The 15366-nt window shown below is 29.8% G+C and overlaps 1 protein-coding gene across 1 annotated transcript; it reads left to right on the top strand.

Moving 5' to 3' along the window:
• The first annotated feature begins 11048 nt into the window (after positions 1-11048).
• On the top strand, positions 11049-15068 carry LOC114179072 (putative receptor-like serine/threonine-protein kinase At5g57670). The gene is made up of 7 exons (XM_028065276.2): positions 11049-11548; positions 11628-11882; positions 12019-12176; positions 12287-12366; positions 12444-12579; positions 12727-12876; positions 14690-15068. The coding sequence occupies exons 1-7, from the start codon at positions 11359-11361 to the stop codon at positions 14852-14854; spliced, it is 1134 nt and encodes a 377-aa protein (XP_027921077.1). The 5' UTR covers positions 11049-11358; the 3' UTR covers positions 14855-15068.
• The last annotated feature ends 298 nt before the right edge of the window (positions 15069-15366 follow it).

Genomic DNA, 15366 nt, shown 5'->3' on the forward strand with positions numbered 1-15366 from the left:
AGGGAAGGCTTCTAGCTTGAGCGAGACTGGTGCAAAGATGTGTTTTATTACTTACTCTTCCATGATTGACTGTTTTACTCCTTAAAGGTATGATAAATGATGTTGTGCATGTATGGTGTGGTATCTAGAACTGTATTTCATATGATGGACATGAGATGATAATGTTTTGAGATAATATGTGAATTGTGTGAGGGAATTTAGTGGAGAAATCCCTTTTGATGATAAAGTAGTGTGTGTGGTGACTTAAGGATTCAAGTAAAGTTGCATCTTGACGCTCTAATGAATCGGTTAGACTCACATAGAGTATATTGGTTCATGTGGTGAGAGTAGCAGGAGGTTTTAATATTTGGCAGGATAATGGTCTTAGATGATCATGGACTAACCTTATGTGTGGTAGGGTGAAACTCATTGACAATGGCTCTACAAAGCAGTAAAGGTCACCACAAGTGCAAGTAACCCGTGAATCTGATTTCATTACACATATCTAGATAATTGAGTTAAAGGGTCTATCATTGTTTACTATCACATGGTGCTTATGTTTAATAAATTTGCTTGGTTATTATTATGTTAAAATCATTTTCACTAACTTACCCTTTTCCTATGTGTCTGTTACTTGTTTCATTTTTCTTTTTACAAAGATCATCAATATTGGTGTGAGTAGATGTGAAAACTTATGTGATCGTGCGAATGACAGAGATGATGTTGTTTAGTTTAGGCATATTTGTTATTGCTCCTTTGAGTCCTTTTGAAACCGTTTATGTCGTAGTTCCTTATTCTGTGAGCATTCCTTTGGACAACTGTTTTATGTTTAAGTTATGTGGCATTGTGCCTTAGTATTCCTTTACAGTATAATTTGGGATGACGGTAATGGCAAATCATTTATACTTTGTATGGGTGACGTGGTTATTATTTTGTCATGTCCTTGAATGGTTCTCATGTGTCATTTTATTATTTTACTGTTTTAATTATATAAGTTAAAATTAAAATTATAAATTTATAAATTTATAAAATTTAAAAATTATAAATCATAAATTGTAAAATTACAAATTACATATGTTTTAATTTAATAAAATATGACAATTTAATAAGATAATATGATAAGATACTTAATACTCACATAATTCAATTAATAAAACAAGTTAACTGTAAAAACTCCATTAAAAAAAGTTAAATTTATTAAATAATTAATCAACTATCAAATTTATTTAGAATTGAATTGAATTTTTTTTAAATATATCAAAGTAACTTAAAACATAATCAAACCTAAAATAATTTAAAGTAAAAAGTGCAGGTTTGGTCCATGTTTTTGTTGAAAAATCTCAAATAGGTCCTAAGATTTTGTTTAGTATCAATTAAGTTCATATTTTTGAAAATGTGTAACAATTAGGCTCATTCCGTTAGTATAGAGTTAACGGTGTTAAGGATATGCCACGTGTCAACTTCTCATTTTTTTGAATTTTTTAATTTTTTTTTGAAAATTATTCATGCCACATGTCACATCAATATTGTGCCACGTGTCAAGTCATTGTTTGAATCTCAATTTGGTCCATATATTTGTTATTTTAATTATATTTCAGTCCTTTTTTTTTTAATTTTCAATTACATCCTTTCCAAATTGAGATCAAATTTAACTTTTATATAAATTTTATAATGACATTTTTATTAAACATTTTAATAATATTAAGTTTATTTTATATTTTGTTTTAAAATTTTAAAATATTTATTTTAACTTGTTACAAAATTGTTTTAAATAATCTATATATAAATGTTAGAGTTGGTTTAAAATTAACAATTTTATAAATTTAAATATAACATTTTAAAACAATTTTGTAAAAAGTTAAAATAAATATATTTAAAAAATTTTAAAAAAATTGACTGAAATGTAATAAAAATAACAAATATATAGACAAAATTGAGATTCAGACAATGATTTGACACGTGTGACCTTATTGACTTGACACATGGCACAATACTGACGTGACACGTGGCATAAATAATTTTCAAACAAAAAATTTAAAAAAATGTAGAGCTGACACGTGACACATCTTTAACACCGTTAACTCTATACTAACAGAAGAATGTGCCTAATTGTTACACATTTTCAAATATATGAACCTAATTGAGACTAAAATAAATTTTAGGACCTGTTTGAGATTTTTTAACAAAAACATGGAAAAAAAAATATTTTAACCTAATTTACATAACACTTTGTTTAAGTGAATCCATGTTTCTTAAATTTGTATCGGTAATAACCCAATAACGTATCTATATTTATCTAGTAGAACCATTTCACCAAGATGAATGAACAAATATTGAAACATTGGTATCAATAAATTATTGGTAAAAAAATAGCAATTTAACACATGTCCCTCGTATTTTAAAGTCTTAACAAACACGTCATTTTGTTTAAATAAATTTTCAAAAATAGTACAAATCCTTCCTTTATAACACATCAGTGAAAACGCAGGTCTTGTCCCATCAATATGTTTTCAATTTTTTTAATTTTTTATAAAAATTTAAATTTAAATTAATAAAAAATATATAATTAATTTTTAAAATAATAGTTAAATATAAAATTAAAAAAATAACATATACATACAAAAAAAGTTGTTAAAATACTGTTAAAGACAAAAAAAAAATTCTAAATAATAAAATATGTATAGAAAAAAAAGTATCATCTTTATCTATTATTATAATTTTTTTAATTTTTATAAAAATTTGAGTTCATATTAATAAAGTATAATATTTATACAACACAAATTCTAAATATCTATAACTTTAATTAATATTTATTAACTAATAGTTATGATATTTGATTTCTAACCTTATAACCGTTAATATTCATCAGGATATTTAACTATTCTTTTATTCTATAGACAATTTTTCAATTGATAAATCAAAAAAGCATAACGTTAACAACAGACTTATTATAATTAGTTGATAACTTATATAAATATTAAAAATATAAAAAATACTTGAATATAAATGAAGTATAAACTTTTAAACATATAGATAGATGAAATATAAAATGTAAAAAAATATATAGATGAAATAAATAAACAATTAAGCATTTTTTTCTATTTTTATATCACTTTATGAGGATAATCGTTCTATATCTACGCCACAGTTTTCCACCATTGAAACAGATTAAAAAAAAAAAAGTAACTACCATGACGTGAACTAAGTACATATTATTATATGTGACCATATCATCAATTTGGCTTGAATTAAATTTCCAATTATTTATAGAATGTCATGGTTAACATTGATGTCTACAAAAATATAAGTAAATCAGCCAAGGAATAAAAAAAATAACCTTCCAGAAGCCACCTACAAATAAATTAGTTTTGACCTTTTCATCTTCATTATCCATTTTTTTGTTCTGACAGCTTAAAAGGTACAGCTGCAAATTAAAAATGAAGTAACGTCTGGAACTCGTGACAATGGCTGCTTTGAAATCATTTTCGTAAGTGTGATTATAATTTTCGTTTGAGTTAATTATATTTTAATTCCTATAATATTGTAGTACTCATTCATACCTATAAAATTCTTCCAAAAACACACACAAGGCAATGAGAAAAACCATGAAAGGGAATAGATAAAAAAACAAATAAGGCAATAGAACAGAAGTTTAAGATTTTTTATCATTTTTTTAAATTTACATATTATCCATATGAAAAATGAAACTGAGGTGAGGAATTATAAGTCAGTATAAATTATAATTCAAAATATAAAAATTAAAAAGATGTTCAGTATACATTAAAAGGTTTTAAGGAATTAATTTTAATTCCAGTAATTTATTTTTTTAATATAATTTTGAAAACTAATTCAAACTAAATTATACATATAAGTTAGGCAAGTGGAATCAGCTCAGTTGATGGAATAAGACTGGTCATGAGGACTCTCATTACATACAAAGATAAAAATAATTAGAATAACTAAAAGGTAAATTTTCTAAGCAGTTATGGGATAGTGTGTGAGAATACGTGTATAAATAAGAGAATAATACAATATTAAATCAATATAAACGTAGATAGAAATATAAAACTTAATTTGAATTAATTTTTAAAATTATATTTAAAATTCAAATTAGTGAAGTTAAAAGTTTAAGTTCCTTTTATTTTTCAGTTTTAAAATTTGATTTATTTTGATTTATATCAATTCACAATATTTGAATACATAAGCATTTGATGCTGAAATTATAATTTTAAATATTTATATCTTCGAGGTCAGGGTTTTACTCAGCTTTAATATCATTTTCGAAATTCACATTTGGTAAGATTTTAATGTAAAGTTTCATTCACTTGTCTTTCTTAATTTTTCTCTGGGCCTTTAAATTAGAACTTAAACACTTATGTGAAAAAATGTATTCTGTAAATTATTTTTCTATTGTATTGACTAAAACAAGTTATTTGTTCAGAGTGATTTTTATAGTTGAGCGTTGACCTTACATATTTATTAATCTTTTTTAGTTGTATTTGTATTTGTAAATAAAAATAATAATATAAAGATACTTGATTTTTTTTTTCACTGGAAATCAAATATTAAGAAAATAAATTATTAACACCAGATTTCTTTATTCAAATTAAAGATGTTCGATTTTTTTTAAGACCTGAAAATTACTAAATCTAATTATAAGTAAGTTTAAATTTCACTTTTATAAATATTTTTTTTAGATTGAATTAAATTTAAATTTTATTATTTTAAAATAACATTAAAGTTATTAAAAGAGTCTACATAATGGAGATTAGTTAGTTTGGATATTTCATATTAGTTAGAAATACACCCAAAATAAATTATATATATATATATATATATATATATATATATATATATATATAAATTGTGTGAAAATTTGATTTTTTTAACCCAATTTTGTAAGGTAGAATAAGGCTTGAATATAAAAGTGTGTGAAAAATATTTTATTAACCCAATTTTGTAAGGTAGAGTAATGCTTGAATTTATCAATTTAATTTTTATCTCTACTATAATTCATATTTCACAACATATTATTAGTAATAGGATTCTAATGTGTTGAATTGTAATGAATGTTAGCCCCTTATCAATAATTATATGGTTTTGAAACGTGTGAAGTTAGTGCTAGTATGGCTTTTGGTAATGCAAGTATAATCCAAGGCTTTATGAAAACTACTGTATTACTAACCAGAGGTACTAAGTTGCACATTAAAAAGTGCATTTTATTGTCATCAATTTAATAAAAACTTATTTAAGTTTTAAAGATATTTGTCTACATAAATACTATATTGAAACAAATAATGAACGAGAGATGAAATATTTTTATATTATTATACTTAGATAAAAAAATATTTAAAAAAATATTTATACTATGGTTTGTAATACACGTATATGGATACAACTAAAGGCACATGTTATCATAAATAAAAAAGAAATCACACATTTGTAAGGTTATTAACTCAATCACATTAATATTGTGGTTGGATGAGATAATTTAGAAGAGTAATTCATTTATTTGAAGAATTTGAAATTCTTTATACTAAAATGACTTATTTAAATAAAGTAATTAGAAAGAAATTTAAGTTCAAAGTATTTGAGAAGGTATTCAAATGAATAAAATGGAAGCGTTTCAAATACCCCAAAATTATAAGAAATTTGAAATTTCACTCATGTCCACTCTACACACGACGATTGAGTCGAGACGATCCAGATTCAAAATCGAGTCAAGTTGGCCCAAAACGAAGGTTGAGCCGAGTTGGCTAATGATGATGGTTCAAGTCGAGTCAGTTTGGAGTGATGGTCGAACGGAGCCGGTCCAAGACAAAGGTAGAGCGGAGTCGGCCAAGGATGGTGGTTGAGCCGAGTTAGCTCGTGCCGATGGTCGACCTAGTGAATCCAAGTTGAATCTTCGGGAGTCGATCCGATCAAAAGTTGAGATGAATCGTCTCATTTCGAAAGTCGAGTTAACTCAACTTAGACTTAAGAATAGAGTTGAATTTGTCTTAAAATATAAATTAAATTGTTTTATCTAAAAAAAATGAAATTTAAGATATTTCAATTACTCAAGCCAAACAAACTATTTAAGAAATGAATGAAAGTCAATTGTGAGTAATTCAAATACTATATATTTTAATTTTTTAGAATTGTTGAAATCTCTTGTCCAAATACGATATAAGATATAAGAGATCATTTTTCACATTATCTAATTAAATCCACGTATATCCACTAAAATTTTTCCATCATGCACAATAATTTTGCATAACACTCACAAGTTACCACAACTGCTCCAAGCATATGATATTGAATGCGGGAATCGAAAGAGGCCTGAAAAGGTTCAAATATGATTAGGATAAATTATCAATGCTCTATTACTATATAGTAATATAAATTTAAGTTTCACTCGATTCTACTAAAGTAGTGTAGTAAAAATATGTCTGTGACTATTTATATATAAATTGATTAATTTTATCTATATATGATACGAGACCTCAAACAAAAATGGGATACGGATTTATATTAATCATATATAAAAAAATAAAAATAATTATAAATTTTTATTTTAAAGATAAACAAGACCACATAAATCGGTGCACGAGGTTAGACATTTGTTTGAGTGTTTAACTCTGCAATCCAACAAAACAGTTGAGCAGCAGCGACAATTATAATATTGTGTCATTCCTCACACCATAAAACTGTATTCAGTTACGAATTTAGATCCTCTCTGGCCTGCCACTTTCACCAACAAAAGAAAACTGGAAAATGAAAAAACAAAACTGGTGGCAGGGATGGATCAGATCAGATACAATACAATCAAACAAAAAAAAGTCTTATAAAATAACAAACAAAAAGTTTCTCACCTTTTTAAAATCAAATTAATCTAGCATCATTCATAAACATCAGTAACATGATTTTAAATAAATGTTTAAAAGTAGTTTTAGTATATTCAGAAATGGTTAGAATTCCTAGAGAATTTCACGGTATATGACCAAAGTTATTGAGTTGAGTTAGAGTTAAAGTTCACTTCTTAATACAATAGAGTCATATTTAAAACCTATCCTAACGAAATTTTTTGAACATATTGTTTAAATCACCGTCGGATAACTCATTTCTAATCCGCGCACGAAATCAGATAAATTAAACATGTAAGTTTGTATCCAGCTTCTTAGATTTTCATGTTAAAATACTAAATTTACTGTTTCATATGTAGTTTCTTCCCTGTGATGTAACAATTTCATTATGAATTAAAGTTGGCATTAGTGAAAAAAAAAAAAAGACTCTTTGTTCCAAAAAGTGTGCACACTAACAGAGCATGCAGAATTGTGCATCGAATTGATGAAATGGTGGTCACAATTTTCACAAACTTTGTTGCACGCGTAAGGCAATTTCTGATATTTGTTGGGTTATTTTGATGAACACAAGAAGCCCGAATATTGGGTACAACACTAAAGTGAAAAACTGGTGAGCCATATTTATTCATCCAACGCTTTCCAACACAACCACATTATTTTATTCAAATTTCATTATTTTATATCAGTCCTTGTCTTCAGCCAATCATATTTTCACCACGTACCAAAGGCCATCTTATAAATGGAAACAAACAAATGAAAGACAAAATTCACACTTTTACACCCCAAGCCATAATATATAATGTGCATTGATGTCATCCTAGTTTGTTCTTATTGTTCACATTTGAAGTATCTTATTTAAAGATAGTGTTTTGTTATCATTTTCAATTTTGGGGTCTCTCAAAGTTTTGTTTTTGGCACTAAAATAGACCAATGCAGAAGGCACCTAGTGAGGGAAAGTATGTGAAGCTCGTGAATAGAAAAGAGCATATCATATAGCTTGCCTTGTTGTTTCTGTTGAAATTTTCATTGGAGATTGTTCATGTGCTTCTAGCTAAGAAACTTTAATGGCTAAAGGTGACCACAAAATCATGTTTATATATATGTAGTTGGCCAGAAAAGGACTTTGTCGCTTCCAATTTCCAACATCATGGTAAAAGAAAACTCAAATATCACCATTTATATATATTCACCACAGTGGTCCTGCCATGCACATATATATTTACACTACTGAAAAAGTATATGTATTTCTGATAGTAGATATGTCAAATACCTCGTGATTCAATTAATTTCAAATTAAATATCACTGATAGTTTAACATGACAATGCTCTCTACCTTGTTCAAATAAAAATACATATAAAAAAGCGAGACCATTCAAAAAATTATAAAGATTTAAATCTTAAACGGAGACCCACATTGTTTAGGAGGTAAACAAAAGTTAAAAAATGCAGTGATTCCATGTTAGGTTTTTAAGGAGGGGTTTCACTTAGGAGATACAACACTAATGAGATCTGAGCCTAACCACATAAGGAGGGGTTTCACTTAGGAGATACAACACTAATGAGATCTGAGCCTAACCACATAAGACACTGACACCACTTTCAACCCAAAACCTTAAGGCAATAGGTTTATGGGTCTTTATTCTTATATAATGCTCTACTTTCTCATTTCTGGTCAATGTGGGACTTAGACTCATTCCTAACCATCTCCCCCTCAAGGGTGAGTCCCTTCAACCACATTGGTACACTCCTCCTCCAGCGAAAGCTGCCCAACCATGAGTACTCATTTTCTGTACCGCCGTTCTTCTTAAGGGACACGCTTACCTGGAACCCTTACCTGGGACCCTTGTCAGGAAGACTTTCGATACTAAGACCATACTGCACTCGTTTGAGCCGGTTTTAACCAGGCTCTGATCCACTTGTCAGGTTTATAAAGAAGAGGGTATCACTAGGGAGATACAACACCAATGAGATCTGAGCCTAACCACATAAGTCTAAGTGTGAGTCTAAGTCCCACATTGACCAAAATTGAGAAAGTATAGCACCATATAAGGATCAAAGCCCATAAACCCATTGCCTTAAGGTTTTGGGTTGAGAGTGGTGTCAATGTCTTGTCTGATTAGGCTCATATCTCATTGATGTTGTATCTCCCCAGTGATACCCTCTCCTTTATAAACCTGACACCCCACATACTTGAGTTCAGAACAAGAGAAAATGGAGAATTACAAGTCTATTGCAGAAAATCATGTTATAGTTTATTTCAGCCATCGACTTCAAATTTAAGAAAACCATCTTCACAGAGTAACCTTTCATAATCTAAGATCATTTTGGTGCCTTGAAAACGAGCGAGGGAGATAACATCATAAGCTTTAATTAACGCAAGATTGACCAAAGTTTCAAGACATGCAACTTGTATGAAATGTATCAGCATCAGTGCTTCGTGACTATAATATTAATATTTATTTATGGTGGAAACTCTTGGCATTTAGATGTTTATGTCTTCTTCAAGTGCCTTCAGTTGTCTCTATAGCCTCTCTGCATAACTGCGTCATTGACGAATCTTTACATATCCTGGCATAACTAGAAAAAATTATTAATGAAAATAAATTAACTCATCCATTTGTCATATAATAGTATTAAACTAAAATCACGGGAAGTTCAAATGATTTAGTGATGTTGCCTGTTGTATATATAAGATATCATCAACATCAAGAGGGTATAGATTAGATAATTTGGTTAATGATAAACAAATGACATGTTCTTTGTTACTTGAAAGGAGCACATGCATTGCCAAGAACGTACTATATCCAGTGCTGTTATTAGCTAATGACGATCATGTAGAATCTTTTAGTTTGGTGGTAATGAGATTACTTTGATTATTATGGGTTTAAGAAGGAAAAATGGGTCTGTGATTTAACTGCTTCACATGTAATGGGGTTAAGTGTTTATTCCTTCACTGTTTAAATACACTCAACGAACTCAGATTTTCTGGTTTATTTATGTTTCTTCTCTGTGAAGATGGTTTAATATATACACCAGAGGGTACGAGTTCTTCATCCCAAAACAAAATCGTACAGTTTCTTCAAGTAGCATTAGTTTGGTTTTTGGATTAATAATTTGTCACATGCTCTTAAGTCCCACCTAATTATGGACCGTGGCACATGGAACCGTTACATTATCAACATCAATTTTCCAGCTTTCAAAAGAGCTAAAAACATCCAAATTCAAACAGTAATGAACTAACTCCTCTGTTGGAATTCATTATAGGATATAACCTACCTTTTGTGATCCTTCAATGTGATATAAGATTTAACAATTGACTTTGATTTTCAATTCACCTTAGGTAGATTCTACTTGTATACTTACTGCATGATTAAGAACAGTTCTTAATGTTCTTGTAAAGAAACAAAATGCATTCAACTCACCGTTCTGTAATAAAAGAAATTTGAAAACAGTGATGATATTCAAAAGCATGCATAATGTAGGATTTCATTCATGATGGGAACAGACATCAATCTTTTTTGAGTATATAAAGTGAATTTTACGTTTTAAATGACAATTAATTTTAATCCCGTTTGGACTAATCTCAGTATAGGTGTTAATACCCGGAGACATTTCAGAAAATGGAGTTATGGAGCGGTGATACAATAAATATGGCTTTTAACATAAACTTGGTCTGAAAATAATTTGACATTACTAAAAACTACTTTTTCATTACAACTCGTTTTCCATCATAAATGCAAAGTGGTTCACCTGAACCAATTGCCTTAGTTGGATATGGCCATCTACTGTAGCACCGATAGTAGCTCACTCAGAAACTGACACATGGAATGAGGGTTCCCTCCAATTTTTCCTTCTTTAATCTAAGAACATGAATTTATGAGGAAAATAAATCACAAGAAAGATATTGATAAAATGAAAGGGGAAATTCCATTATATGTAGTTTTATTATGTTATCCTTAACTAGTTCTTAACTTGAGTTGGAGAAATTATTTAAGAAATTCACTTTCATTACATCAGCAATGGAAGAAATAGTCATGGAACACGCATGTCTAACTTCTAGATGGGATTAAGAATGACAGAGATATTTGATAAACTTATGTTACTATTACATTTGTGAAAAGCACGGGTCACTACTGGTGGCAAATTAATTAGGTGAATTAACAATATTCAAAGCAGATTAATAGACAATAGGGGTGAGGCTATCCTATAAGAACCAAAATCGGAACCCCTTTATTCAATCCATATTTTTCTTTCTTCCTACTCTTCTCTCCACAGTTTAAGTTTTCTTGCCATTTGTATCTACAAAAAGTTATCATAGCATTTAAGCATTTAAGCTTCTCTAATGGTCCCTCCCTAGCACAACCCACTTCTTCACACCACAGCTTTCAACAAAGAAAACAAAACCTACGCCACACCGCTCGTGGTCGTGCCTCTATGTTTGTGAGACCAAAACGCGGCGTTGCTTCACTTGTTCTCTGTTTTCAATTGCTCTGCTCTGCATGAAACAGAGTACCCTGTTGGATTGCTCTTTGCAATGAGGTATATTCGGAACAACAGCTTCAAGAGGCTCTTCTCCTTTGGAAGACGTAGTTCAAAGGAGCAGGTTCTGAGTCCTGACGGTGTAGAAAGTCACGAGACTCTTAAAGAAGAACCTTCCGGAAGACCCTCTTGGAAGTGCTTCTCTTATGAGGACTTGTTTGATGCCACCAATGGCTTCAGCTCAGGTAATTCAGGTTTGGTTTGAAAAATTAAGTACTTTTTTTTTTTCCTTTCTGTTAAACTTTTTTTAACTTCTTGTGGCAGAAAATTTGGTTGGTAAGGGAGGGTATGCGGAGGTGTACAAGGGAATAATGAATGGGGGAGAAGAAATTGCTGTGAAGAGACTCACAAGAACTTCGAGGGACGAGAGAAAGGAGAAAGAGTTTTTGACAGAGATTGGTACAATTGGTCATGTGAACCATTCCAATGTGTTGCCTCTTCTGGGGTGTTGTATTGACAATGGCCTTTACCTTGTTTTCGAGCTATCTTCTAGAGGTTCTGTTGCATCTCTTCTTCACGGTAATTACAAGCCAAAAACAAATCTTTTGTTTTCTCATAAAGATTGAAACTTTGGCAGCAAAAAAAACTGCATGCGTTCTGGGTTTACCGAAATCAAAACAAGGGTTTTTACTGGTGTGTGGATTTTGCTTTGTAGATGAAAAGTTGCCCCCTTTAGATTGGAAAACGAGGCACAAGATAGCCATTGGAACAGCACGCGGCCTCCATTACTTGCATAAGGGCTGCAAGAGGAGGATAATCCACCGGGACATTAAGGCATCAAACATTTTGTTAACAAAAGATTTTGAGCCACAGGTTCTTTTTGAATCTGTATTTCAATTTTAGTTGAACCAATATTTGAAACAGTGTTGTTATATGGGTTTATTTTTACCCAAAGTATTCATGATGTTTTATGATTGTGGCAGATATCTGATTTTGGACTAGCAAAATGGCTTCCATCTCAGTGGACTCATCATTCCATTGCCCCAATAGAAGGGACATTTGGGTACTCATCTTTCCATGGACCCTCCAAATAATTTGAATAAAATACATGAATGTTTATATTTTAGAACCTTTTTGTAGACATTTGGCCCCAGAGTACTACTTGCATGGAGTTGTGGATGAGAAGACAGATGTGTTTGCCTTTGGTGTGTTCTTGCTGGAAGTAATCTCTGGCAGAAAACCAGTGGATGGGTCACACCAGAGCTTACACAGCTGGGTAAGTAACCTTTTTTTTTTTCTTTTTTCCTTTGTGACTTTGTTCTCTGGTTATGAACTTGGCGTGTTCCATGGGGTTTTGTTTGGTCTAATGGTGAGTTTTAACAGTGGTTAAGTGATTAATTAAGCATGCATTTTGAACAAATAGGCGAAACCAATTTTGAACAAGGGTGGGATTGAAGAGTTGGTAGATCCAAGGCTTGAAGGAGCTTATGATGTGACAGAGTTAAAAAGATTTTCCTTTGCTGCATCTCTCTGCATTCGGGCTTCTTCAACTTGGCGACCCACCATGACTGAGGTACCTTACTTCCACTTCTTTCCCTTCTTTTACCACAACATTAACAAATCATTAATAAAACAAGTTACTGGTGTTGATTGATATTACTTTCTAAAATAACCTCTCACGTGCACTCCATTATTAATTCAATTTTATTAGAAATCGTAAAAAACACAAATAGAGTTTATTTAAGGAAGGCTAAGAGAATGCACTAGTATTTTTAAAATAATAAGAAAGCGTATATTTAAAAGAGCCTTTTCTTATTTAAATATTTTTGTTTTTATTTCTTTATGTAGTATCTCTGGAGCTTTGGTTGGCATTTACTGAAAAGCAGTGTGTTCTTGATTAAAAATATGTTTTAACATATTTTATATTGTTTATATATCTATATCTTCCGAAAAGGACAAGAATCTTTTAAAAAAATCGTTTTAATAGTTATAAAATATTTCGTAAGAGTACTTTTTTTAAGACTTATTTCCTCAAAATAGTAAAATATGCTTTGTGGACTTATAAATTATTTCGTTAAATATATTAGAGATGTATATATTCTAATTTTACTATACTTGTCAATGGAATATTTTCAACTAAAATAATATATTAAATAACTAATTAATTTGGTTGGTTTGGGGATTAACTACTCTTTTTTTACGTTTTCGGTATTAAAAATAAAAGGCTATATTAAATAGATAAAAAAGATTAAGAATTAAACAAATGTTAATATTTAAAAAAATAAACAATCTCATTAAATAATAACTCTTCTTGAATCTGTTGCAAGATAATTATTTATACTAGTAAAGTAGTATTTAATATACTATACTAAAAGATTTCAATTGCTTAAATTATTAAATATGTTTTATATTATTTATAATAAAATAAACATCTTCAAAATACTTTTTATATTTAGTTTTCTCAACAACATCTTAAAGACACCCATAATATTTGCATATAAGTAGGTATCTTCGTGTTTTTCCATCAATCTTCTTCTTGCCATGGAAACTAATCACCAACTTCGATTTTATCATCAGATTATTTAGGAACAATAAAATGACTAGTATAACCACCAAGATACTTTGCACAAGTAAAACACACTTGATGTGTAGCAAAACTATATTGAAACGTGACACTTGTCATTTTTTTTATCATTTGCTAAGTCAAGTTTTATTTAGACGTGATATTTTCTCTAGCACTAGCAACGCTTTCAAGTAATTCAAAAAAGTATTATTATTGTTTAATCATTTTATTATGACTATTATTCCATTCAATTAATATTATAATTATTTGATAAGCAAGTATTTTATTTATTGTTTAATTTTCTCAACGGCTGAGTTTCTTTGTTGGCGAGGTTTGTGAATTTGTCACGTTATCTATTATTAGCACGTGTAGCGTGTTCACGAATCCCATTATTGCGTTTTAGATTAACCAGTTTCCAAGTTACCAATAAATTAAAACTATGCATATAAAAAACAGTTTTCTGGCTTCAAAGTTCAAACAATGAATTAACCAAAATATAATATTTATTTAATTATGATGGCTTTCATCGTCATTCTCGGGTAGATTCATCATAATTTTGTGAATGCCAAACCCTTTTTCTCCCATGCAATGCAAATTCATGAATCACTTGATGTTCTCTTCTACCTAATTTTATCCGTTTATGCTAACACCACGACAACACACATAATATATGGCCAATTCATATAATAAAAATGTGTAACACAAATTGAAAGACAAAATAAATGCGTAGTTGTATTAGGTTCCATGTCATTGCAATTGTGGGCCACTTGTTCTTGTTGTGAATCACGCACACATTAATCTTAAGAAGAATTGACATTGACAGGTATTAGAGATAATGGAAGAGGGAGAAAAAGATGCAGAAAAGTGGAAAATGCCAGAGGAAGAAGAAGAGGAAGAAGAAGAATTCTGGGGTTTTGAGGATCTGGAATATGAATATGATAGCTCCTTTTCAATGTCATTACTTGACTCCATTGGAAGCACTAGTTAGGAATTACATGAAGTGTTTGTATATATAGAAATTTCATGTGGCTGTGGCTATATAATGGAATCTGTTGTAGCATTTGATTTTGGTTTCTGTGAATGTGAAATATTTGATTGTAATTGAAACCCCAAATGTGTCGGCAACTGGAGAGGAAAATGACAGAGAAGGTTGTTCTGATGCAGTAATCAATTTCAATGATTTTGGTAGTTTTGTGAAACAAGGGATGATGATTGGGTCCAAAATGTCCACTCGCTGCAATTTTTCCACATGATGTGACTGAACTATCAATAATATGAGGTTTTAAGCAGTTTAGATAGAGACATTGGAAAAAGATTGAGCTTAAAATGATGCTTCATGCTGTTGGAGGAACTAGAGGCGATGATTTCGATGGATTATTTCAATTTAAGTTTATATGGTTAGAGATGAGTTTAAGTTTTAGAAAATAAATAAATTGAAACATTATAAAACATACATAAATTTATTGTTTTAAAGTTTTAAGTCGAAAATAATTTATGTAA

This window comes from Vigna unguiculata, chromosome 3, assembly GCF_037176805.1.
Source record: "Vigna unguiculata cultivar grain cowpea cultivar isolate G323 ecotype 2 chromosome 3, ASM3717680v1, whole genome shotgun sequence".
NCBI classification, from domain to species: Eukaryota; Viridiplantae; Streptophyta; class Magnoliopsida; order Fabales; family Fabaceae; genus Vigna; species Vigna unguiculata.

Coding starts and splice junctions, on each gene's coding strand:
- LOC114179072 (XM_028065276.2), top strand. CDS start 11,359: ATGAGGTATATTCGGAACAACAGCTTCAAGAGGCTCTTCTCCTTTGGA. Junction 12,367..12,443: donor CCAATAGAAGGGACATTTGG/GTACTCATCTTT, acceptor ACCTTTTTGTAG/ACATTTGGCCCCAGAGTACT. Junction 12,877..14,689: donor GGCGACCCACCATGACTGAG/GTACCTTACTTC, acceptor TGACATTGACAG/GTATTAGAGATAATGGAAGA.